The following is a 26,325-nucleotide window of genomic DNA, read 5'->3' as shown; positions in this document are numbered from 1 at the left end:
AGTGGTATCAAACAAGAAACTCACATCTTTCCAACCAACTTTGGCATGCGAAATAATAGTGACTGGCACGGTTCGTGAGGTCTTACTTTAGGCCGAGTCTTGCTTACTTACTTTCTTACGTATGCTTACTTAATTATTACATACCGGCTGGTATAGGGCTTATCTGGCTATAAGCCAATAAGCTAAAAAAAACACACAAGTACACCGAGCGATTAAGAACAAAAACTTTATTCCGAGATCTGAAGCCACTGATAGTTCAAATGTCTTACTTTCTAATCTCTTCTAGTGTTTCTTGTGCTTAAAAGAAATTTTTTTTCCATCTCGTTTTCTACGTACATCGTCACGGCCCAGTGGCCTGGAATCATGTTAAAACTGAAAATACCGCGGGGTAAAACTTTTTTCTCTGACTGCCTTTTCTGTAACATCTCGATACACAATCTGAAACTGACATGGTCGTGCTACGAAAACTGGAGACATAACGTAATCAAGAGATTTTGCGCTATACAGCAGCTGGATCACGAGTGTAGCCCACGCGGAACGGGTCCTGGCGGAAACAGAAGCTGTGAAATAAGAGAAAAGCTAGCAAAAACACGCGAGGTAAATTTGGGAGAGAGACTGGAGAGAGCCTCGCTTGTCTATCATCGCGTGAGGTTCTTTCACACGTAATAATAGGACATCAGACGAGAGCTTACCAAGCCGAACAAAAGATCTGACCGCAATCAATTCGACACTATTACAGTCATGCGCGGTGATTTCTTTGAAGCTGGCTGGATTATATGATTAAAGAACTGCATTGAACGCTAAAAGCAAATTTCACAAGGAAGCAAAGTTGACTCTGAAAAGTGGAGACATTCCTTGGTGATGCAAAAAATATTGATGGCTACCTATTTGATCTTTATCCTCTCGATCTTTTCCAGTGTTTTAAACTTGTCGATCTCTCAATAAGCAACACAAAATCTACTCTCAAACAATGACAGGCAAAACTGAATGAGTTTTGAATGGTATAGCCCCCAAAAAAGGAAAGGATAATCTGGGCTCAACAACATTTTCCTTGCTTTCGCAGCTACGTTTTGACAAGAAAGGATAAAAGCGCGGCTAGAGCTCACAATGGCCTTGGTCTCCCTCTGCTAACTTTTCAATTACCGTTCACGAACTAGAAAAAGGACTACCCTAATGACCTAACGACTTATTAATAATCAGCTTCATCACTACCTAAGCACGCTTCAAAGCTCGCGTTATATGAGCATGTTCAGCAAGGCTGTGAAAAGCAACAGCGGGTAGACGGGCAGGAACACGGTAGAAGCGGAGAGGGTTGTAGGCGCGGTGGTTGAACTGTAGTCGCACTGAGTCAGGGAATCCACATTTTCCCCATACTTTTTTCCAAGGTAGTCCATGAAGTCCTGCTTATCTGCAGCTTGAGCTTTCAATGAGGTTGTTGAATCTTTAAAGAGCAAATTGCTGCCGCCGTACTTCGAGGAGTTGAATAGCTGGAACTTATTCCAGTCTGTCTGGTTCTCTCCATACTTTTCACACATGGTTATCAAAATTTTGACGATGACTTCGATGTTAGGGTTGTCCTTCTTTGTGACCACAGCATGGGCAGGATTTGCTCCGAGGTGGCATTCCTTGTGCTCTCCAACATCTAAAGAAAAAAAAAGTGCATTACATTAGTACTTTCTCAACATTAAAATTTAACGTGGTTAATAAAGTAGCAATTCTAAGGTGCATGAGCATCTATGTTATCATTTTAAAATTTAGTCAGCGTTCCTAACAGTTCTCTTATGTTATGATTGTGCCAGTGGGCCAGGGCCCGCGGGGGGAATTGTAAGAAGCCGAACATCGCTCTGCCAAGTAGTTGATTATGCTTGTTAGTTTGCAGTCTTAAAACAACAGTTCAAAAGCACACCAAAATGGAAACAGGTTTGTATCGCACGCGCTGTAAATAGGAGAACCATATTTGAATACATTACCCTTTCTTCCTCCATCAGGGCAAAGATACTGGTAATCTCCCGGTTTCCCGTATTTTCCTCCATCAGTCACCTCCTTTGTGGTTGTGTATTTCACAAAAGCAACGTCACCTTTTCCATCCGCCATGCACTTGAAGGCTCCATGATAACCGACGTATTTATTTTTTTCCATGTTTATAGTACACTTGTCACTCTCCGGGCCAGCACATAGATTACAGAGGTTACTAACCTTTTCATAGACGCTTGCCGACACTTTAGCTTTGGTACCTTAAAGACAAACCGCTTCAAGAATGAAATTTTACCGCTTCAGTGTTTGAATTAGACTGAAATTCTCTGTTTACTGCGTACGTCTTGAGCAATGCATAATAGGTATCGTGCGGGCTACAAGGTGTTAGCTTGTCACTTGGTGCAGTGAAGCATTTTTTTCCTGCAATTATATATAATTTTTACATACTCCGACACTTCGCTGCTCTGTATATCTAGTGTCATTAATCTAATATTCTCTATAATGAATACGTAATTTAACTATGATGACCATGTAGAAGACCTATTTTAAGTGGATTGTCTAAGGTAAAACAGAGTTTTACTTTGGTTTCACTTTTGCTTATTTTTCCCTGCATTCGAGACAGTTAATCATTTTTTAATAGAGAGTCTTCATCGACTCCTCGTGTCTTTTACAGTGACCAGATAGGCCGATTTGGTAACTAAAATAAATCACGTCTACGATCAACTGAAATATTTGTAACCTGTGGATGAGAGTCAAACAAATAAGTGAACCTCGCAGGTGACCTGCAGTGAAACAAATTGTGGAAAAGAAGACTGAAAAAAAATCCATGCATCAACTGATCTCCGATGCCAAATATTGGGAGCGAGGCGAGTTCTGCAGTGTAGCGAATCAATTTGTTGAGTCTTCTTTTCTGAAATTTTTCCAAGCCCTTTACCTCCCATGAGTGACCAAGACAGAATTTCTCCTTACGATATCTATACAATATCAAGCAGACAAGTGGTGAGAGTAAAGAAAAATAACGATTAGGGGATTATTAGTTGATCGATTACCAAAATCTCTCGACTAACGTTGTACGAATTATATGGCAGACAGAGAGGAGAATTACTCACAAGATCCTGAGAGTAAAAAGGTTAATCGCAGCACATTTTCGAGGACCATTTATTTTCAAACTGCGCTCTAACTTTAATGTGGAAGCCTTACCTGGAACACAACTTTCACTGAAGAACTTTGCAGCCGACAAGTAAGAGTTGTACTCATCTCCACAGGCCACAGACGGCATAATCTTTACCCGAAGCAAAAATCCTACCGGCACTTTCCAACCTGCGGTTCTTCCAGCTCCAGTGTGACAAGACTTCTTCCCTTTGAGGCTCTTTATGTCAAAGCCTGTGTTTTTCTTTCTTACCACAGCGACTGCAAAATACTTAACCCCGTATTCTCCGTACTGTTCAGCAACAATGACTTTGAAACCGTGTAATTTCCCTGTATCGAGAGAAGATGACGTTAAGATTAGAAAACATCTGAATTAAAGACCTGCTGTTGATTATCGTGGGTTTCCTAATGACGTTGAGGTTTCCAGTGGTATTTCTCCTAACAATCTGCAGTAAACAGACTAGCTCAAGCCGAATTTTTATGGAAAGAATAAACAGCAGAGAATATCGCGGAAAAATTTTATTCTTGCGGAGATGACGACTTCTTTCCAAGCTCTACTCCGTTAACCCTTTGAATACGAAAAAGAGCATATTTTTTCAGTTGTAATTTGGCGATACAGACTTAACCTCACTTCGTTGGTCCTTCTATGGATCATCCGTTACAATATTTGCGGTTTTAAGACACCATGGGCTCAGACGTTGGGGTCACATGACTTAGATCAACAGTTCGTATTTGGATGCGTTCAAATCGATTCGGTTTCTCGCTTTTCTGGCCGTTTATAAGTGTTTCTCGAACCATTTTCCCTCTACAGAAGCCCTCACGACGGCATCATTAAGATGGAATGTGGGTAGAGGCAAGCCTCTGAAGGAAAACAGAGGTGAGAGATGGTTTATTGTAGACTGGACCGCCAACGATGCTTTACTGCCAGCTTGGCGAGTTCACAAGTGAAGTTGTCTCTCGGGTCCATCTGTGGATGGCTTCCAGGACCTACCAAGGCTATGTGGCCAAGTTTTGACCGGTAAAAATTTCAATCGATGCGATATTTTGCTGGTAGGACTGGATGGCCCGACACGATTCTAATAATTCTTTGAAATGGAAATGATAGGAATTGCCTTTTCGAATTATGGCGGAATTACCCTGAACTCTTTTTGAGCATGAACAAGGCAACGGTTGTGTTCGCGCCACTGGCTTTCATCAAATGGAAAAACAAGGGCTGGCAGATAAAGTGAGAAGGAATTTTCTTGCCAAACTCCAAGATCTGGCCCCGAGGTGTGATTTGAACGCAAACTTTTGATTTTTTTCTAGCAAGTTTTTATCTTAAAAGATCGACATGTTTTTGGTGTTGCTCTTGGAGCAAAATGCTGGACTTTGGGATTTGTTGCCATACGAACGGTTCACTGCAATGAAAGTCAGGAATCATTGTGGGCGTTTTAGGTTGCAATAGGTGTCACATCAATGAGCCGGTACAATTTACACACTTACATAATGTTGTGTCTTAAGTTCAACAAGAAACAAGTATCAAAAGTAGTAACGGTATTATCTGGACATATCTGTTCACTTAGTATGCAAAGGTTTAACTTAGCGTGATCTTTAATTAGTTCTTAGGCGACGAACAGTACCTCCTTTTAAGCGAAGTCCGTCAAGCGGTTCGAAAAAATCAGCGAAAAAAAAAAAAAAACAGATTGTGGCTAACGCCGAGTGGAACTCTGGAATGACGAGAGAAGCCTCACTCCCGTGATCCCAGAGCTCCGCAGGATACGCTGGCCACCATTTGATTTTTCCCCTGATTTTTTCGGACACACGAAAAAGAGGAAGGACTACTCGAAGTCTATCTAATTCTTTTAAACTAGCTCGACGATCTCACTCTAGTCTGTTTATTTCGACGTATTGACTGATGTATTTTCTGTGTGTTTTTACAAATGCCTTGCAATTTCGAGATCTGAAAGCCTAAGCCCATTTCAAAGTTTGAACTCCAGTTTCTTACATCGAATTCTGGATCCAAATCATAAATGAATTTGTCGAATACTTCATCGAACAGAAAACTTATTTTACAAATCCACGCGTGATATGCGGGACACAAAACGTCTGACAGGGTTCGAAAGTTAAATATTTAGTGTCGGAATTAAGTGGCGATTGATTCAGTCTCTACAAGGAAAAGGCAGCCTACTAAAAACTTACCAGCCGCGTAAATGTCTCCACCATCCAGGGTCACCAGGTCGGCCTCGTCGTTGTTGATTTTTTGTATGCAATCGTCGGTGCTACTTCCGTCGACGCAGCTTGCATTCACTGACAACGTCAGGTTTTTAGCCACCGCCATTACCTTATCTTTAAATTCATTACACTTGTCTTTCTCAGCAGACAAGGCGCACCATCTAAACTTGATTTGGTCTGAAAAATAAAAAGCTGTGATAATCGCATCCCTGTATAGTTTTTTCTTCTCTGGTCAAGCAAAAGTATTAATTCCTGTGGGTCTAGCAAATGCACAAATGGCACAAATGGAAGGTGGGACACGCGCGAGGGCAGGAGCATGCGTCTTGCTCCTCGTGATCCTCGCGCGTTTTCCTCATGCTTCCCTTTGTTCTTCAAAAAGACATCTGTTCTGCAGGCGAGCTTTATTTTCTTGAAGACTGACTGCCGCACTTGAGATTAACTCAGCATCAGTGAAAAGCTTATTTGCTTAAGCATCAACGACAGAGCGGAAATGTATTAGTTATATTTAACTCCCCTTCGTGATTGGTCAAATTGGAAAAATCGTGCCATCCAGTTGAACAATCAGGAACACACTTTATGTCAGTAGGTCGCGTCAACGACCTACTGGGTTCAGAATGAACATGTTGTTTCGCACGACCACAATCCTTTTTGGTGTTTTATAACATGGAGAGCCAAAAAGGCTTCGCAAATTCTTTTAAACTTGTCGGTTTTTCGAAATTCGCGCTTGATAGCAACCAAATATTTTCCATAGTCCAACTTCAAATTAGTCTCCTTCGCAGCCGTTGTTTGGGCTCGTCACACAACGCTCCCTCCCCCACCAACCGGATGCTTAAACCCGAGCCACATTCCTTTCCCTGGTTTTAGCCAATCACGATTTCGCTCATATAATTCTGTGTAAGTCCCGTATTCTATCTATTCTATCAGCGGCTCATTGAGCAGAGAAAATGGCAACTCTCAAAGAAGCTTTTGTTTCGACCGCTTCCAAGTTCAAAATTCCCAGTTTAAATGAACCCCAGAAGCTGGCATTGAGAAAATTCTTTTGCAAAAAAAAAAAAAAGATGTATTTGTAAACCTGCCAACAGGGTTTGGAAAATCCTTGATTTATCAAGGTAACATCACGAGTAACCGATTAACCTTTCACCTATCTTTCGCCGTACGTGATGCCGTTAGGTTATTTTAAATACTTAGTAACAAAAACATCTACGTTTACGGATTTTGACCTCTTTATAGAATAAAGACGTAAATAAGGAACGTTATCATCTCCAGTCCTTCTACGAGTTTCCTGAGCCCAAGGATGATAGATAATAGATCTCTGCAGTAGGCATCAAATACTGTATCCATACTTAAACTTGAGCTTCAGATCTAACTAGATTATCTTTTTCGTTATTGCCTCTAATTTAATAGATGCAGATTAGTAGACAGATAAAGCCGCCGGAATATTAATCTATGGGGGAGTTAGGATACATCCTTAAAAAGCTGGTGATTTTTTTGGCACAAATCTCAAACTAGAACGGGCTTGCATTATCGTTTTCAAAAACTGCAAATGATGCCAAAATAACTAGGAAACCGACCTTGCTCATCATGAAGGCGGCATCTACTTTACATGAAAGACGCTTAAAATGCATTTTTTGTAGCCTAGAGGCTCCTCCGCGAGATCAGGCAATTTTCAAGCTTCAAAGTTGTTATTGCGACCTCGTTATCGAGTGTGCACGCGAACAAAGTTTTCTGCACGATCTTTACTTCAATTTTTCGCTGCTATATTGCAAAGTTTCAAACCAAGTTGAAGCTTGCATTAATTGCAGGCGATATCTGATTCAACTGATGCGAGGACGTTGCGGTTTAATCTGTCTATCTTTCGCAAGGATTTGATGAACAAGCGCAAAACCAAACAGCCATTGAAACCTAGCCTGCGTTGCAGCCGAACGTGTCACAAAATCCCCGGCAGAGTCCTGCTAAACAGGCCGTTTAGACTGTGCAAAGCAGGCTATTATTACGCGAGCGTGGACTTGTAATTATAATATAAAAGAGGAGCCCGTAATGTAGCTCTGGAACATGCTTCCGTGTAATTAGCTGAGCTGATGAACCGAGCAATGAAACGACAACTCCTGTAGAGTAATTGTAAAATCACCTTCGACATTCATTCCTATTTTGCGGTAGTTTATCCCTCAAATGAAACACTTCCGGCAGAGGTACGTAGAAGGAGGAAGATAACCCAAAAGGAAAGGAGACAATAAGGAAGAAAACTCAATGATGGCACCCCATTATTGAAACCTTTGTGAAAATTGTAACAATTCCCTCGCGCCATCCGTATTACGACACACTCGTACAAAATTATTGTTAAGTTACATGGTTGGAAAGAGATCTTTGAAATCACTGTTCATCGGGGCGACCGTGGCACGGAAATTGCGCGCTGAAATCGCAACTGAGTTGCGCGAATAACTTTCAACTCACCGCTTTAGAGCTGTAAAAATTGCATAGAATGAGCGACAACAATCGCTGGCATGAATTGTCGCATCGAAAATTGCAGCGCGAGACTAGCAAATATTCTTGATGAAAACATGTAAACATAAAGAAGTTCAAAGCTTTTAAATAAATGTCGAGCGACAGAAAAAAGTGCTGTTTGCTACGGCCTTTAAAACATATCTAAGAGGCTTAGTTAACAGAAGTGACTTACAACGCAACCATAAAAATGAGATTCAAGGCAAAGATGAAGGTTTAGCTTACCCGCTGAATATGCATAATGGATAGTGGTAAAGAGCAACAAAACGATCAGAATCCTCTCCATGTTTGCTGAAGCCGTTGAAACACCCAGATAACGCCTTGAAATTTCTCAAAGTGAAACCGACGCTTCTAGTGAAATCTAATATGGAAATGTTAGAACTGTCAGCAGGATATGTGATCGTTAATGACAGTTAAGGCCACATTGCGACGCCTTCCTAACACCTAGGCTTTCAAGGGTGTCAATCATAGCACTGAGGTTACTGTCAACGAAATCTGCTCAAAATTTCGGTTTTTCGCTTTTTAGTTAGAGGGAGCAGTTAAGTTAAATCTGTCAAAAAAAAATTTACAAAATCTTAAAAAGAACGCAAAATACGGCTGTAAGAATGTTTTTAAAGGGTTAGCTTATCATCTGCTAAGTGATACCGTCCAGTTTCTTTGGATGTCCGCGTCAACGACCTACTGGGTTCAGAATGAACATGTTGTTTCGCACGACCACAATCCTTTTTGGTGTTTTATAACATGCAGAGCCAAAAAGGCTTCGCAAATTCTTTTAAATTTGTCGGTTTTTCGAAATTCGCGCTTGATAGCAACCAAATATTTTCTATAGTCCAACTTCAAATTAGTCTCCTTCGCAGCCGTTGTTTGGGATCGTCACACAACGCTCCCTCCCCCACCAACCGGATGCTTAAACCCGAGCCACATTCCTTTCCCTGGTTTTTGTGTAAGTCCCGTATTCTATCTATTCTGTCAGCGGCTCATTGAGCAGAGAAAATGGCAACTCTCAAAGAAGCTTTTGTTTCGACCGCTTCCAAGTTCAAAATTCCTAGTTTAAATGATCCCCAATGATCCCCATTGAGAAAATTCTCTTGCAAAAAAAAAAAAAAAAGATGTATTTGTAAACCTGCCAACAGGGTTTGGAAAATCCTTGATTTATTAGGCTCTTCCACTCGTGTGCGATCACATCAACAATCTTGCTGGGCATATAGTTGTTATTGTTTCTCCGCTCGTAAGTCTTATGGAGGATCAGGTCAATTGCCTGCAAAGTATTGGAGTCAGCGCGGTAAAAATTAGTTCCCAAGAAGGGATTGACCGCCCTAGTATTGAGTATGGAAAATATTCGTTAGTTTTTGGCTCACCAGAAGCATGGCTCAGGAATGATCGTTGGCGATCGATGCTAGGAAATGGTGTATACCGTGCGAGGTTATGTGCTGTGGCTATCGATGAAGCACATGTTATAAGACAGTGGTAAGTCAAGAACCAATTCCTTACTTCTCTTAACGTGCCATTTTAGCTTCGTCTTATGTTATTTAAGTTTATATATATTCCTTTTACAATTAAGTCGAGTGGTTAACAACAGGAATGTTTTCTCACTTTCTCGAGGGCATTTGCAAAGCAGATGTGATAGACGTAAGCTTAATTTTACTTCATGTTTCGCGTTCGAAATGTTGCGATTTATGTAGAGAAATATATTCGTAGTCATAACAGACTACGTTAATGGTGAACTGTAGTCTTGGAAATGTATGATCATATAGGTGTTATCGTGTTCACAGTCCTGTCAAAGAGCTCTTGTTCACCGACATTATTCTCCTCGTCCGTTCGCAGCAGTCTCTTTGCCCTAGGATTTTCTCTTGTATTGAAGACCTCTTCTATTTCTTTCTTGATTTCTTTCAGTTTATCCGATGCCTTCTTAAACTTTATCAAAAGCTGGTGGCATTTCTCTCTAAAAACAAACAATTTGCTCTTCTCCGCGTTGCGATGCACGTCAACAGCGAGCGAAGAACGAATTAGTTCAGTAAAATCAAATGAACTTTTACCGAAAATGTAAATTTTATCCTTTGTGAGTGAAATCGAGGAACAAATGAAGCATCTCTAACTACTTTCTACCAATTTCTTCGGAGTTACATCCATGGGAAATTTTTTAGATGACTGGCAACTCCAGAAAGCGCCGATGAATTTACCCGGGGAACTTACGTCATTGAAATTTGATTGGTTTTATCGTGAAACCAAAGGCGACGTGTGATTGGTGCAAACGCGCATTATCACCTGCAGTCACCGTGGTGGGAGAGGGAGCGTTGCGTGACGAGCCCAAACAACGGCTGCGAAGGAGACTAACTTCAAATAGGATTTTCCCGGGAACCAATGGGAATATCAATAAAGCTTGTTTTTTTTTTTGGCATACTAGTGACACAAACTAGTTTGGTACAATGAATATATGAAGTTCGTATATTTTGAACTGCGGTATTTAATACGTATGATGCACGATCCTTCGCAGTAGATAGCGCTATTTATGCAATAGCGAAAATCAGACCTGAAAAAAATCAGGCCTGTACGGGACGAAGGATCGTGCATCATACGTATTTAATACCGCAGTTCAAAATATATGAACTTCACATATTCATTGTATCTGATTTATCACTTTCACGGGTTTATTACGAATCAACTTAACGGCCTGCTCCCAGTTGGCTTGTTAGCTCAATTGGTAGAGCGCTGCACTAGTATCGCAGAGGTCAGTGGTTCGAATCCCGTACAGGCCTGATTTTTTTTCAGGTCTGATTTTCGCTATTGCATAAATAGCGCTATCTACTGCGAAGGATCGTGTATCATACGTACAAACTAGTTTGTTTGGATTACCGGGGTAACGCGGAGGCTGGTAAATACTCAAGTATGTTAAGGCCTGGCTAGCTAATAATATTACGAAATGCAATTTAGAATGGTTAGGTTTAATCTGTACTCCTAAAACCTGTATTACTAGTGTAACTTATCGTCCTTAGAAAAAAGGGATCTAATCTTGCCCAGCCGATGACTATGCAAGTAAAATAGATCTTATCAAAGCAAGGGCTATCAAAATCTTACAAAAAACATTGGGGGTAGCCGCGCAATATTCCAAGATGATTGGGTTTGAAATAAAAAAAAAAATTCCTGGCGTTGCATGATTTTTAAAAGTGGAGAAAAAAGATTTTCCCGTCAATTCCATTTGAATTTAATTTTTTGAAAGAAAAATCAATAGCATATAAAAAAATCTTTAAAATAACAAGCAAATACGATCCCTAGAACAAGGCAATGTAAGTTTTTATTATCAAAATGACTGCATTGAGGCCATTTGTAACCCTGATCACTTTCACTTGCCCAGCGAAAAATACTTGTTAATAGGTTTTTCATTGGATGAAATATTAACTGTGTGTTTTATGGACTTTTTCTTTTTGTTTGATGTCATTAAAAACAGGGAGTTATTTCGTTATTTTTTTTTAAATCAAGCTTTCCTGACACCTCCCCTACAAGTAAGCACATTGACACCAGCGTAGCGCGATTGTCTAGCGCGAGATATGCTATTCCCCTACCCTCCTATCTTAAGTAGTACTAATGCATTTGTAGATTGGGAATTTGAATCAGACAAAGAATTGCAAAGTACAGATCCTAAATAGCTTGTCGATGTACTCCAATAAACAGTGAAAGTTGAATGATATCGCAGAATTTTATTTCTTCATAGTGTTCTTGAGTGTCCATGATTAAGAACATTTCGTAGTCAACAGTAATCAACATGTGCACAGACATTTTCCCTTTAGTGCTACTCTAAGTCGGAAGATCTACAGAACAGCCTCTTCACTGCTCGACGGAATTTTGGCATCCTTAGCGAGTATAAAACCGGATTAAGAGCAGAGTTAAGGAGGCCAAGAAGTAGAACACCGTAGAACGTGTCATCAGTCTCAGTACTCCGACATTTATACACGATAGTATTGACGACAATTGATGGAAGCCAGCACAGTACAAACGCGCCATAAAAGATAAAAATTGCTTTTGCGACTTCGTGCTCTCGTTTACGCGCTGAAAGCAACCCTCTTCAGGTTGCATGAGTGGTTGATGAATTCCTTGTGCGAGGAGAGCTTTGTTAAATTTTCGGATGATTTTGAACATTCGAATATGTAAGCAAAGCATGAAAATTAACAGGAGAAATCCGATACCACCAAAGAAAAAGAAGCAACAGTATTCTTCTTTATTTCAAAGGAGAAGTAATGGTATGCTCACGGTAAGCCCAGTTAACCAAATGAAAAGATGTATGTCTTCATAGCATTTACGCGGAACAGTCTTCCATATCGCAAAGGCATTTCCAAGAGGATATACCTTTCAATTGTCAGAATTAGCACTGTTAAATTCGAAATTTCAACAGCCACAGTTCTCATTACGGCCACAGATTTCAATAACTTGGATCCAGCGTTATCCTTCTCCTCATGTTGCAAGACAACATGTAAAGCCGAAAGTGGTTCAATTACCATCCGGATAAGGATATCTGCCACGGAAAGGTTCACCACAAGATAGTTAGAAACGCTCCGCAACTCTGGGTCTTTATACACAGCCACGACCACCAATAGATTACCTATTGTGGTTATTACGGCAAGCGCAACCATCAGGATCATTTCAATAGTCCACATCGAGACTTCTGTCATCTTATCAACCACTGTAACGAATGCCCAACTATTCCCTTTACATCAATGTCACTAAAGTGTAAAAGGATGAAATAAATGAATAAATAAAAGAACTTTTAAAAAGTAAATACTATAATTATAGATCAATAGATATACTGCACACGAGTTCGATCCAGATTATATTTCCTCTCGCTCCCTTAAGTTATATCCAACTATTTATTTATGTAACTCTCGCACATTGCGATACCACATTGTGAATGGTAAAATATACATCACTTGAATTGCATGCTTTGTTGCGTTTACTTTCTCCTTCTTCTCCGCTGCACTCACTGCCGTGACCTTGGTTGATTGTCAACACTTTTTGATCAAATAGACGTATTGCATCTGGATATTCTGAATATGTGGATTAAGTCGCTCGGTGGACTATTTGCCAATGGAGAGTGGTGAATGAAATCTCGGCCGATCTGGGTCTGTCAGTCTCGTCTTAAAACTCAATTGACTTTGAGGCATTCTGGAAATTCACTCTGCTCAAGGGACCGGAAGGTGTTTTAATCAGCGAGCTTTGCTTCTTTGTTCGTCATCTGCATCTTTCTTTACTGATCAAGTCTGATCTGGCCAAGGGTGTAGTAACATAAATGAATAAAGGCTGATAGTTTCGAAAGAAACTGTTTGGGTGTGCGTCGGTGGGAGTAACGAAATAATTTGGATATATCAACAAAGTTGAAATGGTAAATTGGCCACCGTAACGATAACAAAAGCTGACGTTTCGAGCGTAAGCCTCACGACGAAGGGCTAACGTTCGAAACGTCAGCTTTTGTAATCGTTACGGTGGCCGATTTACCATTTCATTTTTATTGATATATCCAAATCATTATGTAGTAACATAAAGTCTAGTCAAAGCCGCTGACCACTACGAAGGGCAGCGGACTGTAAGGGGGGCGGATCGAATTTATTAAAAAATCTGTTGTGTTGAGTGGTGTCGTCTCCCTTACTCGTTAGAGAACGTAACAAAAGGCCCAGTGAAATAAAAATCCCTCTGTTGATATAAACTTCAACTTGCCTGTCCGCATCTTTTACTAAAACATTGACGTATTCAGTTCACGCTCTTTCACTTTCGCGCTCCAACCGAACGACTCTTCTTTATTCTTTCGGCATCATGGTCGTTTAGCAATAGAACCTCAATAACTGTCGTCTTGAATGAAGGATTTCAAGATCTCGGCACTTAATTAGTTTTGCTCACGATCCGTTTCGTGTGAACTTCGCTTCCATGGTGGTCTCCTCCGTTTCCATAATGACTTCAAGACTGAAGTAAAATAACGTCGTAGCATGGGTCCGAATACTGGACTGAATCTTTGCTCATGAGTCCTAACCAGATTTTCTAACATATCCATCAGAGGCCTAGTCCGGCAGCTACAGAAAATTTTCCTTCGAACAAAACAATTCAAAACCTATCTATTCTAAGTTTACACTGCAGATACTGATCACTAGGTGTTGAACACCAACTGTGTTGTTACGACAAATTAAAGATCTCTACGTATGATGCACGATCCTCGTAGTAGAGAGCGCTATTTATGCAATAGCGAAAATCAGACCTAAAAAAAAAAAAAAATCAGTCCCGTACGGGATTCGAATCACTGACCTCTGCGATACTAGTGCAGCGCTCTACCAATTGAGCTAACAAGCCAACTGGGAGCAGGCCGTTAAGTTGATTCCTAATAAACCCGTGATGATAAATCAGACACGATGAATATATGAACTTCATATATTCATCGTATCTAAAGATCTCTAGTTCATACATACAGGTTTTGTCTGAATAACGAAACAACTGCCGATGTAAATAGTCTAAAAAATAACTGAAACTGTTGCCGAAAGATTAAACAGGATCTGAAAAATTCGTATTAGTGTTTTACCTTCAAATTCCATTGACATCTATTAAACTGCCAGCTGGTGTTGTCCAAGCTATAATTATTTATCTTTAAATTACAACTGGAGAAGTTAAGTTCAAATTTCCAGAGAGTAATTCCAAATATCTAGCTTCAAGAGGTCGACGAGGCTTTCAAACGCTTTATGGCTTTCAATCAGTTACCCTTTCACTATGGCAAGCCGGACAGGACAAAAGTATAGTGAAAAGAAGTTTACATGACGAGTTACAAATATCATAGTGCGAGTTTAAAATTTCACTGGACAAGTTACAGTTTTACTGGATGAGATACAGTTTTTGTACTTCCAGATAAAAGATTGCTGTACCAGAAAAACTTTTTCATGCACGAGAAAAAAATTGTAATGCGAGAAAAATTCTGATGGACGAGAAAAACTTTACTGGACGAGAATATCGATTGATTATCGATTAGTTTCGAAACATGGTCGGCGGTATTATTTTTAAAAGACGCAGCGGTATTAATTTTAAAACACAACATGGCGGATTTAAACGTGACAGTGAGTGGGGAAATGTTTTCCAGCGATAATTTTAAAGAATTATTGTCTCAACTTAATCTCTTAATTGGGAAAATTTCCTCTTCGTACGATAATGGAGACTTATTCTTACTAGATAGGTGCTGAAAAGAATTAGATGATATTGTGCGAATGATGCTAGCTATCCCTCGTTCTACTTTCTCCGAAGCTTCTCTACCTCCAATTGGCCTTGTTAGTGATTTGATCGATTGCTTCGTGACATTGTTATCTAAAATCAATGAGGTAATTAGCGCAGTTGATAGAGGGAGCGCTGGAAAAACTTTCTCAGTCAACGAAGATACAGGTGGTATACCTTCCTTTCAAATATCGATAGATATTATGGAGCAGCTTCGTGAGACTGGCATGAGCTGGAGTAGCATAGCAAACTTTTTGGGTGTTTCTTCAAAGACTCTTTATCGAAGGAGGGATTATGGATTATGTATATCTTCCAAGAATTAATGCATCACTAAATGAATTTCACAGCCAGTGGAATTATCATGGGATGAGAACAACTGGTCATCACTCACCACTAGCCTTATGGAATATGTCACTGTTACAAACATCTGATGCTGCGGAAGTTCTTGACAAAGAATCCTATTGCATAGACCAAGATGGTCCAATTCCAGATATAATCACTGACAACAATGTTGTTGTTCCAGAGCTAGAACTAGAGCTAACTGAGAGTGAAAATCAACAGTTGAAGGAAAATGTTGATCCATTATCTGATGATGGAAACTCTGAGATAAATCACTTTTTGTCTGTCCTGCAAATTCTGGAAACTTTCCAATGAGATTTCATAATGGTGTTATAGATGGATCTTAAAATGTGATACAATTTGCATTGTAGGCAGCCCCAAAGATAGATGTAGGTTAATAGTATTTACATTGTTTTCTGTTATGACATTTTTGCAGTTGCTTTGTCATCATTGAAAATATATAAGGATTAAATGCTTAGGTGGGTCAACTTTTCTTGTGGCTCATTTAAAAATTAATGTTTACAGTTCTTTGATCACATTTATAAACAAAAACTGATTATGTTGCAAAAGACCAGCAGACAAGACAAATAATAACTCTAACATGACTTGTAAATAAAAAGAATAAAGCAAATACAATAGACCACTTTCATAAATGGCTGCCGGATTAATATCCTTCTGCTTAAATTTAAATTTGCCTGGGTGGCCTCGCTTTAGATAATGTATTCTTTTGAATTTTGTACTGGAGAACGAGGCCACCTAGGCAAATTTAAATTTAAACAAAAGAATATTAATCCGGCAGCCATTTATGAAAGTGGTCTATAGCACTTACATTTTTATTTAGATTAAGATCATCATTAAAATCACTCATAATCATCAGTGTGATGAACTACATGTGCTCATAATCAATCCATAATCATATGCAACATTAACAAAACAAAAACGCTTACAATGATATGTAACAAATATTAACAATTTCTCACAAAATATGAAAAATCATAAAATGTTCAAAAATATCATTTAATATTAACTATGTATACAATTTTTTAAAAATAACTATAACATTTAGTGTGTTGCATCCCCGGAGACCCAGGGGCTGTGAGTCGATTTCAAGTTAAGGGCAGAAGAGCCCCTGGGTCTCCGAGGATGAGTGTGTTGCAGTCCTTGGCACACAAAAACTGAACAATCTTTATAACAATTTTCACATTAACAATGTTATAAAGAAAAACAGAAACAAGCCTAACATCCAAATCTCTACCATTCAAAGAAGGATGTAATAATTTTGTTACCTTATTTAGGTCTAGAGAGCAACCAGATGGCGAAACGCCTTAAATCGTGTTTATAAGTTTTATTCTATCTTTAATCTCAAGGTCATTTTTGTTAAAAGTCGCCAGATAACATCCTTCTTCCCCTACAAAGACCGCCTAAATTGTTCCTAAAGGTCAAGGGTTGTTTACAAAGCAAGTTAATAATTAATAATAAATAATAATTATATATTTATACAGCGCAAACTAACATGTGGATATGATCAAATGCGCATCACAACACTTTTCGGGGGACTTTGGCCAGACTGCATCAGCAGTTTACAAACAATCGAAGGAAACTTATTTGAAGATGCCCCCCTCCCCCCCAATTCCCAGTAAACAGGCCAGACCACATCACAGTAATCTCGTGAGTGGGTTCTTTAACGTCCCCTGCCTAACCAAATTAACTAATTAATAGATGCAGGAGATGGGACCTACAGTTTATTCGTCCTTATCCAAGAAGACTAGAATGTCCATCTATTTCTTGATATTATAGAAAGGTAGCGCATTCTCCTCAGTTATTTTAAGACCTTGAGTGTTGGTCCGGCCGGGGCTCGAACCATCGACCTCCCGCACAACAGTCCAGCGCTCTAACCAATTGAGCTGACCGGGAGGCGCTGTTGGGACTGCAGTGATTTCTACATTGGCAAAACAAAGCGACAACTGATGAATAGAAAAACTGAACATTTTAAAGCACTCTCCAAACATGAGCAAACATCAGCTATTGCCAATCATGTTATGACTACTGGTCATAATATTAAATGGGACAATTTTGAAATCCTCGCATCGGGGAAAACCGACTAACATTGTAATAATAAGGAAACCTTGTTTATGCAAGAATTGAACCCAGCTTTGAATGCTAACCTCACCAGTGAGATGTTGTCACTTTATTAATGTGTCACTACTATTTTTAGTTTTACCCAGATCGCTCGCTATTTTTGTTTTGAATATAGATAGCTTTTCATCTTTTAACGGTTACTTTTGAAAATGTATGTTGTGACATACCAAACTTCAAGTCTGTTTTTATAAAATGCATTGCTTCACCATGTTTATAACCGCTTTGTGTGTTGTTTTTCTTATCAAACTTCGATGGCCAAAGAACAAGAGTCTCTATGAATCTTTATAACACTTCATCTTATAATTATTAAACTGACCAGTTCCATTTTTGACCATCGTTATGGTTTGAAATCCTTGTAAATATACCATAATATTGTATTTAAACCTAAGTTTCAAAGTGATTTTACTCACCCCAATCTACAAGAAGCCAGAATTTACTCTTCAAATCTCAGTTGTACAATTTTTGCACTATTATTTCAATAAATTGTCTAAAACCAATTTTTAAATATCACGTAACAACAGAGAAAGAATTTGGCCAGTTCAAAGTCATTTCAAAAACTGTACATTTAGTGTTTAAATTGTGGCTATTCTAATGGATCATTTGTTGAATGCTGAGAGAAACAATTGGATTAGAAAGAAAGATCTATTTAAAATAAACTACAAGGGTTAAAATGGCAGTGGCTCCCCTGTCTTAATCCTAACATTAAAATCTTAAAAAAAAAAAAAAAAAATTCAAAATCATGAATCTATATAATGAATTTATAAAGCAGTGTCCTATATCTGTATCAAAATCATGAATCTAATAATTTTATAACAAATGTAAACAACCATAGTGTCCTAAACCAAATCAAAAGACCATGCAGCTCCTTCTTTCATCACCTTTGTAAACTCTTCTGCAAGTTCAGGATATGACTCGTAGGTGCATGGTAATTGCAACATGGGTCCATAGGTATGAACAACTGGACGCCTTGCAAATCCATCATCACGAGAAAACTGGACCTCAATAGATTGACTTGTGATTACATCACTTCCTGTACAGAAGTGAAGAAACCTTTGCAGAGATTTCCCCTCAAGTGATTTGAAGAATCTCTTGAGGTGATCAAAACTGTGGTGCTCTTGCTCGCTTGATGGTTCAGCCTTGAACAACTTTATTACCTTCTTTGGAGTTGGTTGCTTGGCATCATACAATTCCTTGATCCCTTCTTTGGACTTGAAGCTGGGATCTGACTTTAGATGTGCTACTATTGGTGACCAACAATTAAGAATGTACCTTGGCTTTTGTATAAGCTCTTGGTGAGACAGCTCCTGAATAATTTTGTGAATGGTTTCTTTGGTGGGAACCCTGAAACATTTGAAGGAACTGAGGAATTCTAGAGCATCTTCATCATTTGGATCAAACTCTTCACTCAAGCACATATTCAATACTTCACGGTCTTCATGTGTAATGAAATCTCTGAAAGACTGCAGCAAATCCTCTGGTTCAATAGCTTGTTCTCCAAACAGGCATGACATCACAAATAACTTGGACAAGGAGAGGGGAAAATATTGACAATGCAAATAGCCATATACAAGAACTCTTACTATTGACTCCCACTAGGGCTTTTGTAGGTCATGTCTAACATAAGGAATTTTCTCAGTACTTCCAACAGCATAACCCATAAAAAATTCCTGCCAAAATGCTGTGAATACATCTAACAGAACTCCCTTTCCTTTGCCTTTTTCCACTTCACCACATTCATCACAGACAACAAGATCAAGGTGGCACATCAAAATATCAGGCTGTGAGAATAATTCAATGATATCTTTTCTGATATTTGTGCGGAAAATAACAGCTAACTTAACGAAAGACACCTCATTGTCATAGTGAGGAATGTCATTTTCATCAATTTGAAAAGCTGCAGTTTCACTTGACCCTGTAGCAGACTGACTGGTCTCTTGGGTGGTCTGAGGTGTTTGTTGATTAGTGGCTTGGGTGTTCTGAGCTGTTGGTTGACTAGTTGCTTGGGTTGTCTGAGCTGTTTGTTGACTAGTGGCTTGGGTGGTCTGAGCTGTTGGTTGACTACTTGCTTGGGTTATCTGAGCTGTTGGTTAACTAGTGGCTTGAGTGGTCTGACTGGCTTGTTGACTACCTTGACCATAACCTTTCATAAAAAATATAAATTATTGTTTTGGTTCTTACATAAACAGTAGTTCATGGGCAAAGGGAGGGAGCAGGCCCAGAGCAAGCCTGTACCTAGAGAAGGCAAAGAAGGGTGCATACCCAAGCCAAAAGGTACACATTTTGGTTTTAAAACTATGGTTATTTTTTGCTCATATACATTCTCAAAGCACTAAAAATAACCACAACAACAATTTCTGTTTAAACATAGCAGTTATGTATGTTATATATAATTTTTTTCACTGTAAACTCATCAGATTATTTCCACTACTATTTTTCATTATGTAGAAAGGTGTAAACTGTATGTAAGAATATATGTCAAAGTAACAATATCGTTAAGTAGATCATCCGGGAAGATGTAGTCCTGAGAAGGGCTCTTTGATACAAGTCTTCAAAGCAAATCTTGTAAGAACATCAGATAGTGTACATATACACCTGGATGATCGGCCTACAAATTTTGCCAAATTGTCACTTTGATAAGTACTATTTTGATTACCTGCATGACTGCTTGAAGAGACTTGGATTGGCGAGTTAAGGAAGACATCATCATCATCTTCCTCATCTAGTTTATGATAAAATACTAGTGTCAATTTAGGAAAGATAAATGATACTCATACTAAGGAACAATGCACCATCTAAATCTGTAAATCACCATTTAAATCTGTAAATCACCATTTAAATCTGTAAATCACCATTTAAATCTGTAAATGAGAAATCAATGACTTTTTACAGGCTTGGCCCGCAAATTGACCAATCAGAGTTGACTCTCTGTATAATTAGGTTTTATGCAGGTGAAACACATAAATGACCCAATCACAAGGAAAATAAATAATAAATATTCAACTTTCATGTCCTCTGTGATTGACCTGCATAAAACCTAACTATACAGAGAGTCAAGCCCGCAAAAAGTCATTGATTTCTCATCTACAGATTTACATGGTGATTTACAGATTTAGATCGTGCAATGTTCTTAGAGACATTTACCTGACTTACCTTTATCATTTGAGAGATGAATCTTAGCTTTGATCTTTTCTTTGTTGTCCTCTTCTTGGTCCTATCAAGAAGATACAGTATGGATAATAAATAATATAATTATTGAGCCAAATAACAGACAAATGTCCATCGTCTGAATGTCTTTCATGATTTTTATTATTATTTTCTGAGTTTTTATTATTTGAAATATGGCTTTACATTGTATGTGTGCCAGAAAACCATGTTTCTCAGTGTTTATCAAGAGATAGGGTTGAATTTAAAGCATAAAACCAGCATATGCAGATCCAGTTGATTCAAGTATGATTGCAATAGCAAAGGCCAATTATTTTTTAAAAGTTTTTTAAGGTATTTAAGGTGGCTCAATAGGGTTATGCAAGATCACGAAGCGCGCACCAGTGACATCAATCGAAAGTTAATATTCTCGTTGTTTTTGCTATTTTTCAAATCAAAGCCACTGAAACATAAAAAACAAGGGCCTAAATTTGCTGTACAACAGTCACCTCTGACGTCAAGGCTTTTAGTCCCAAATTAAAGCTACTCAAATATCGCCATTTTTTGACGTCTGTTTGACTTTGATTTCAATTTTCTTCAATTTCCTTCGGTAAAATTTTCCATTATTCTCCGACTGGGTAGAGTCTGACAAGACGAAACTTTTAAAATCGAAAATAATAGGGGTTGTCAAGGTAGTTTTTTCGCTTTTAACATTTTTGTTGTTTTTTGGCTGAGCGAAAAACTTGTTTTACAAATTTTTCTGATAAATTCACAGCAAGGAAAGCTAAAAGGGTATAACATCTCTGCCAAATTTTAAGGAATTTCACCGAAGGAAATACGAAAAAATCTGAGGGGGAACTTTCTATTTTCTTACCTCAATGACAATCACGTCATCAGAATAGGAACTCGCCAAGATCGCTATCTGAGCATGCGCGAACTTTCGAACCACGCGGATTTGTCGAGGACGAATAAATGTGTACAGGCGGTCATTATCTTTTACGTTTTTTTACAAACTGCTTCAACTGGACAACGGCCGTCTCGTCAAAATACACACAAGACCTTTCCGTCCAAATCGTTGGTACAAATTATTTCAATCCTCATATCTTAGGCCACTGCCAGCAATTTTTTCGGCAATGCTTTGCTTTATTGGGCTATCCGCATGACCTGGGTTGTACAGCTTTCCTCGAAAAGACAAGAGTCTCTAATGACGGTTGTCAAGATATTTCAGGTCTTCGGCGGCGTCCTTGACAGAGATTACAGAACTTCTGTTCACCAGCATTTCATCAGACAAAGCCAACCTAGGCGAAAGCAAGATTCTTCGAAGAGCGATCACGTCCTCTAGGGCATCATGGGCATCAAAGGTGGTTTGAAATAAATGTTCATAAACAGAACTCTCCCCAGGCTTTGGAAATTTACCTTCTGCGTTTTGGATGGAAGAGTGCTTGCTTTTGATGAGTGATTTCATCAGTGTCAGAGTGTCTGCAAACCGGATGGAACTGATGGAACTGATGGAACTGAGCTCCGCGATAAAATTTTCGCCACCGTTTCGAAGAAGTATTGGAATATCAAATGCGGCGTTGTGTCCAGCCAAGATTGTGCAAACAGGCTTTGTGGATCGTGTTGAAGCTAAATCTATTCTGGCCCTCAAAAAAGTTAAGAACTGCCTGAGTACTTGCGATAACTCAAAGGCTTCTACTAGTCAATTATCTTTGAAAAGTCGGCGGATTCCATTGACAGTTTTAACTGTAAGTTTGTTGACCTTTGACGCGTGAGAATCTATGTCTCTGGTTGGTAGAATATAGCATGAGAATTGTTTACCTGACCTATCCACGGCAGCGAGCTGACATACTTCTGCTTATTTTCCCGTTGAATTTGTCTCGATGAATTTGTCTTCAATCAGGGCTGATTGAAGGCTATCTCCTTGGAGGTCTTTGCCATAGGGAAGATCTCTGACAATAATGAGAAGGGTCTTTCTTCTATCTACACCATGTTTCTCTACAACCAGTGTGGTCAATAAATGCATGAGGCACAATGCTTTGAATTGCAGATTTCATGTTTGTAGCATCCCCCTTATTTTGTGCAATACAGTATGTAAAGGATTTGACAAGGTAATTTATGACTTTCTGTGACAACACTGAACTGTTGGGGAACTTACTTCGTTGGCTCAAGTTGTATAGGTGTGTTGTAAGGGATCTTTATATGTGAACTGTATCACTTCATTTTTCCACACCATAGGGTACCTTTTGCTCTAGGTGAGATTCAGTCATTGAATCATCATCCCGGTGTAAATTGAAAATTTGACATTTGATTTAGTTACCTTATTGAAAAGTTCAACTGCAGCTAAAGGCTCCATTGACTTTGAAGAGCCTGAATGATTTTTTCTACAGTCATGGTCATTTGGTTGTTTTCCTGCCTTTTTAGCTTCATCACAGGAGTGGCACATTTTATTTTTTGTTGTGTAGTCAAGGACCTTACCAGTTGAAAGGCCCATGACTGCAGCATGTCTAGTCTTAGAGTTGAAACCTCGCCCCCGTTTCTGCCACCCCATGTTGTAAGAACAGGCAATAGGTACCAAATTGTTCTGGTCAGGCTTGTTACCATTTTCAATTGCCTTCTCTCGTTCAAGGTTTAGGAATTGCTGGCAACTATTTTTTGCTACTAGCTCTATTGCCTTTCCAGCTTCCCTTTCCCGATTTTTAAAAGTTGATGAGTTCAGTGCAGGCACATTGAGGATTGAAAGTAAATTGTTTAAATGGGTGTTGCCCACTCCTGTGTGTAAACAGCCAAGGGCAGCACTCGTGTTCACATCAAAGGTCAGTGGACCGCGTGTACCAGATCTGTGCTCTTTTGATGATTTAATGGTGTTTCCCCCATTGCATTGGCTGCATATAACAGTAAACGTGCTTGCCAAGCCACCGTGCTGTTCTTCATTAACATTGCAAAGAGACAAAGGGCCTAGAAATATTGTAAAATACACTGTAAACTAACAGGGAAAAAAGACTCCACAATATTTGTTATGTTGGTTTATATGATAATGGAGTTAAAAATAGTGAGAATTTACCATAATGACAAAATAAGCATTCCTTCAGACCATCTGTAAGGGTTTCTAAGTCCACCAGTCTGGATCCTTGTGGCAGGTTCGCCTTCCTCTTAGCTTTATTCTGCTGATGGGAATCAGGGTTGGAGTCAACAGAACAGGTAGGCCGATAATTAGGACAAGCTTGACAGGAAAATCTTACCAAAAATTAAGACTTCCGAATAAACAAAAATGTACTGACCTCACGTGCTCGTGTCATTCGTTTTGCTGGGGGTTCGTTTTCCATGGACATGTTATCATACTGGAGCTTCCTTTTGGCATTCCACGTTTTGAACGCTCCGTGTAACCTTTTTATTTTTGTTTCTTTTCTGGTTTCGATCGCTTCCACTTTTCGAAAGCGACCCGATGCATTACGGATGTTGTGTAGGCGTTGTGTAAACTTCTGGTCTTTCACTGTCAATATTGTGCACAATATTGTGCACAATATCGACTCAAGAAGCTAGAGTCGCTCTCGGCTATCGCCTCGAGCGACTCTTACGCTTCTTTCGTGCTTAGCAACCTCCCGCGTGCATCCATAACTCAATAGTGTACGCTGTGGTGTTTACCATTTGTTAAGTAAAGTTACAATTTTCCTAATGAGATAAGAAATTAAAAAGCACTAACCAAATGAGATAGAATATTAAAAAGCACTAGGCTAATGAGATGGAAGATTAAAAGCCCGGGTAAAAAGGTAGGTTTTAAGATTACGCCAAAAAATAGAGGAGTGAAGGCCAGTGAAGATAAAAATTAGTTTAAGATTACAATGAGATAAAGGTTATTTAAAGTTGGCAGCAGTTTAACATTGGATTAAATGGTTGTAGGGTTTGTTTCTGCCATTGGATGGCTGACAGTAATCAACAAAGTTTTTTTCAAAATGTCAAAGTTCGCATGTCATTGAAAGGCGAGGTAAAAGAAATATTTCAAGAAATCTAGATTTGTCGTGATTAAAAATAAAATCACGACAAATTTACGTTTGTCTACGTATCACAGTTGCGCGGCTGAAAACTTGTGAAAACTAAAGTAATGACTGACGAACTATCCTCTACTTTCTCCTGAATTATTATTGTCTATGGCCAGTCTTATAACATGGTTGACCGGCACATTGACGCTGCAATAAAGCGTCTAAAGAAAGGCGGTTTGATCATGGGGATCTAGACGATGCGAAGCCCTCGCAACGGCAAGATTGGTTGTTGTGAGATAAGTCGGACTGCGCGCGAAATCGCGTACTGAGTGAGGAAAGGGACTGCACAGACCTGCCAAGTGGATCACAGGGCACCAGACAAGTCATGGATACCGGTCTTCATATAACAAACGACCTTTTGAATAAGGTGCCAGTCTATCACAGGCTACCTCGCAGCATTTCGTCACTCCGGGCTTCTCTGACAGTTCTCCGCTAGCCATTCAGTATACCCTGGGTGGAGAATAGCATTGGGAAGAAGCAATTTGGCAATTTGATATGCTTCTGCCATTGATTGCTTTAAAGCGACCGGCCAAAACAATGTTGCTTTCAACAACACGTGGGCAGTGGCGTTTTGTCGAAAAAAGGGTGATTAGAGCTCAGAGAAAAACGATTATTTATTGGGAACAATGGTTTCCATGAACGGCTCACATGAAACTTGCTTTCAAAATCTAACCTCAGAGCTAACTATGACGGTTATCACGCTCGTTCCCCTTCAGTTCCTACATTAGCAGAGCGTTCAGCACAGCTGTAATCAGCAAAAACGCGGTGACGGGCGAAATCATAGTAGATGTAGAGCTCAGGTTATCGCAGGATGTCAGCGCCTTCACATCTTTGCCATATACGTCTCCAAGGTAACCCATATAGCTCTGATCATCCGTCGCTATACCTTTGAGTGCTGTGGTTGCATCTTTAAAGATCAAATTTTTCCCGCCGTCATATTTCGTGGAGTTGAAGAGCTGGAAATCATTCCAGTTGGTCTGTTTCCTGCCGTACTTGTCACTCATGGCCGTTAATATTTTGATGATGTCTTCGATGTCAGAGTTTTCCTTCCTCGTAACCACTGCATGTGCAGGACTTGCGCCGAGATTGCATTCTTCTTGGTGTCCAATTTCTGAAAATGATTGAAAAAATTGTACATGATATTGACAAAAACTCTATCAAGTAGAATGCGTCCCCCAAACTCAATGCCTATAGACCTTTAAATAGCCAGCTAAGAAGAAGCGTTTCTTATGTTTCTTGATATTAATAGAAACAAAAGTGTGGATTTACTGATGTTGTGAGGGCCAAGAATTTGACCGCAAAGTAATGGTGATGGGAAAATGGGTTCGAAGTTAGAAGGAGGAAAGAAGGAGGAGTGACAAATGTCCGAGGTTCTTCGTTTCCATGGTAACCGTTACTTCGGAGTAGCAGTGTATCGTGCCTTACCTGGTGAACAAATTACTCTGAATTTTGGGATAATTAGCCCTAGAAATCTATTCATACTGGTTGCCCGAGCAGCGGAGGTGGACGACGCAGAGACATCTTAATTGAAGTCTAACAATTCAGGATGAAGCTATTTGCATGTATATAGGGGAGATCAAATGATTAGAACAGACTACCGGTTTCT

The 26,325-nt window shown here is 39.3% G+C and overlaps 3 protein-coding genes and 2 pseudogenes across 4 annotated transcripts in view; 1 reads left to right on the top strand and 4 right to left on the bottom strand.

Moving 5' to 3' along the window:
- Positions 1-210: 210 nt before the first annotated feature.
- Positions 211-8,218, bottom strand: LOC111326851 (serotransferrin). Its single transcript, XM_022930930.2, has 5 exons — positions 8,059-8,218; positions 5,302-5,511; positions 3,175-3,453; positions 1,971-2,234; positions 211-1,642 (listed from the first exon to the last, which is right to left on the bottom strand). The coding sequence occupies exons 1-5, from the start codon at positions 8,117-8,119 to the stop codon at positions 1,236-1,238; spliced, it is 1,221 nt and encodes a 406-aa protein (XP_022786665.1). The 5' UTR covers positions 8,120-8,218; the 3' UTR covers positions 211-1,235.
- Positions 5,686-15,890, top strand: LOC148734751 (ATP-dependent DNA helicase Q1-like; annotated as a pseudogene).
- On the bottom strand, positions 11,621-12,497 carry LOC148734752 (beta-2 adrenergic receptor-like; annotated as a pseudogene).
- Positions 15,891-17,575: 1,685 nt separating the features above from the next.
- LOC148734750 (uncharacterized) lies at positions 17,576-21,055 on the bottom strand. Its single transcript, XM_088755320.1, has 3 exons — positions 20,692-21,055; positions 20,195-20,260; positions 17,576-19,681 (listed from the first exon to the last, which is right to left on the bottom strand). Exon 3 carries the CDS (start codon positions 19,050-19,052, stop codon positions 18,378-18,380), a length of 675 nt encoding a protein of 224 aa, XP_088611446.1. The 5' UTR covers positions 19,053-19,681; positions 20,195-20,260; positions 20,692-21,055; the 3' UTR covers positions 17,576-18,377.
- Positions 21,056-25,315: 4,260 nt separating this feature from the next.
- LOC111326852 (serotransferrin) overlaps positions 25,316-26,325 on the bottom strand; it is a 6,879-nt gene continuing 5,869 nt past the window's right edge. For both annotated transcript variants that reach the window (XM_022930931.2, XM_022930932.2), the window contains exon 5: positions 25,316-25,830. In XM_022930931.2, coding sequence (XP_022786666.2) covers positions 25,439-25,830 — 392 coding nt within the window. In that variant the 3' untranslated portion in view covers positions 25,316-25,438. The remainder of the gene's footprint in view (positions 25,831-26,325) is intronic.

The sequence above is a fragment of the Stylophora pistillata genome, chromosome 3 (assembly GCF_964205215.1).
Source record: "Stylophora pistillata chromosome 3, jaStyPist1.2, whole genome shotgun sequence".
Taxonomy (NCBI): domain Eukaryota; kingdom Metazoa; phylum Cnidaria; class Anthozoa; order Scleractinia; family Pocilloporidae; genus Stylophora; species Stylophora pistillata.
Note: the sequence above shows the minus strand (reverse complement) of the source record. Positions and strands in the feature narration are given on the sequence as shown.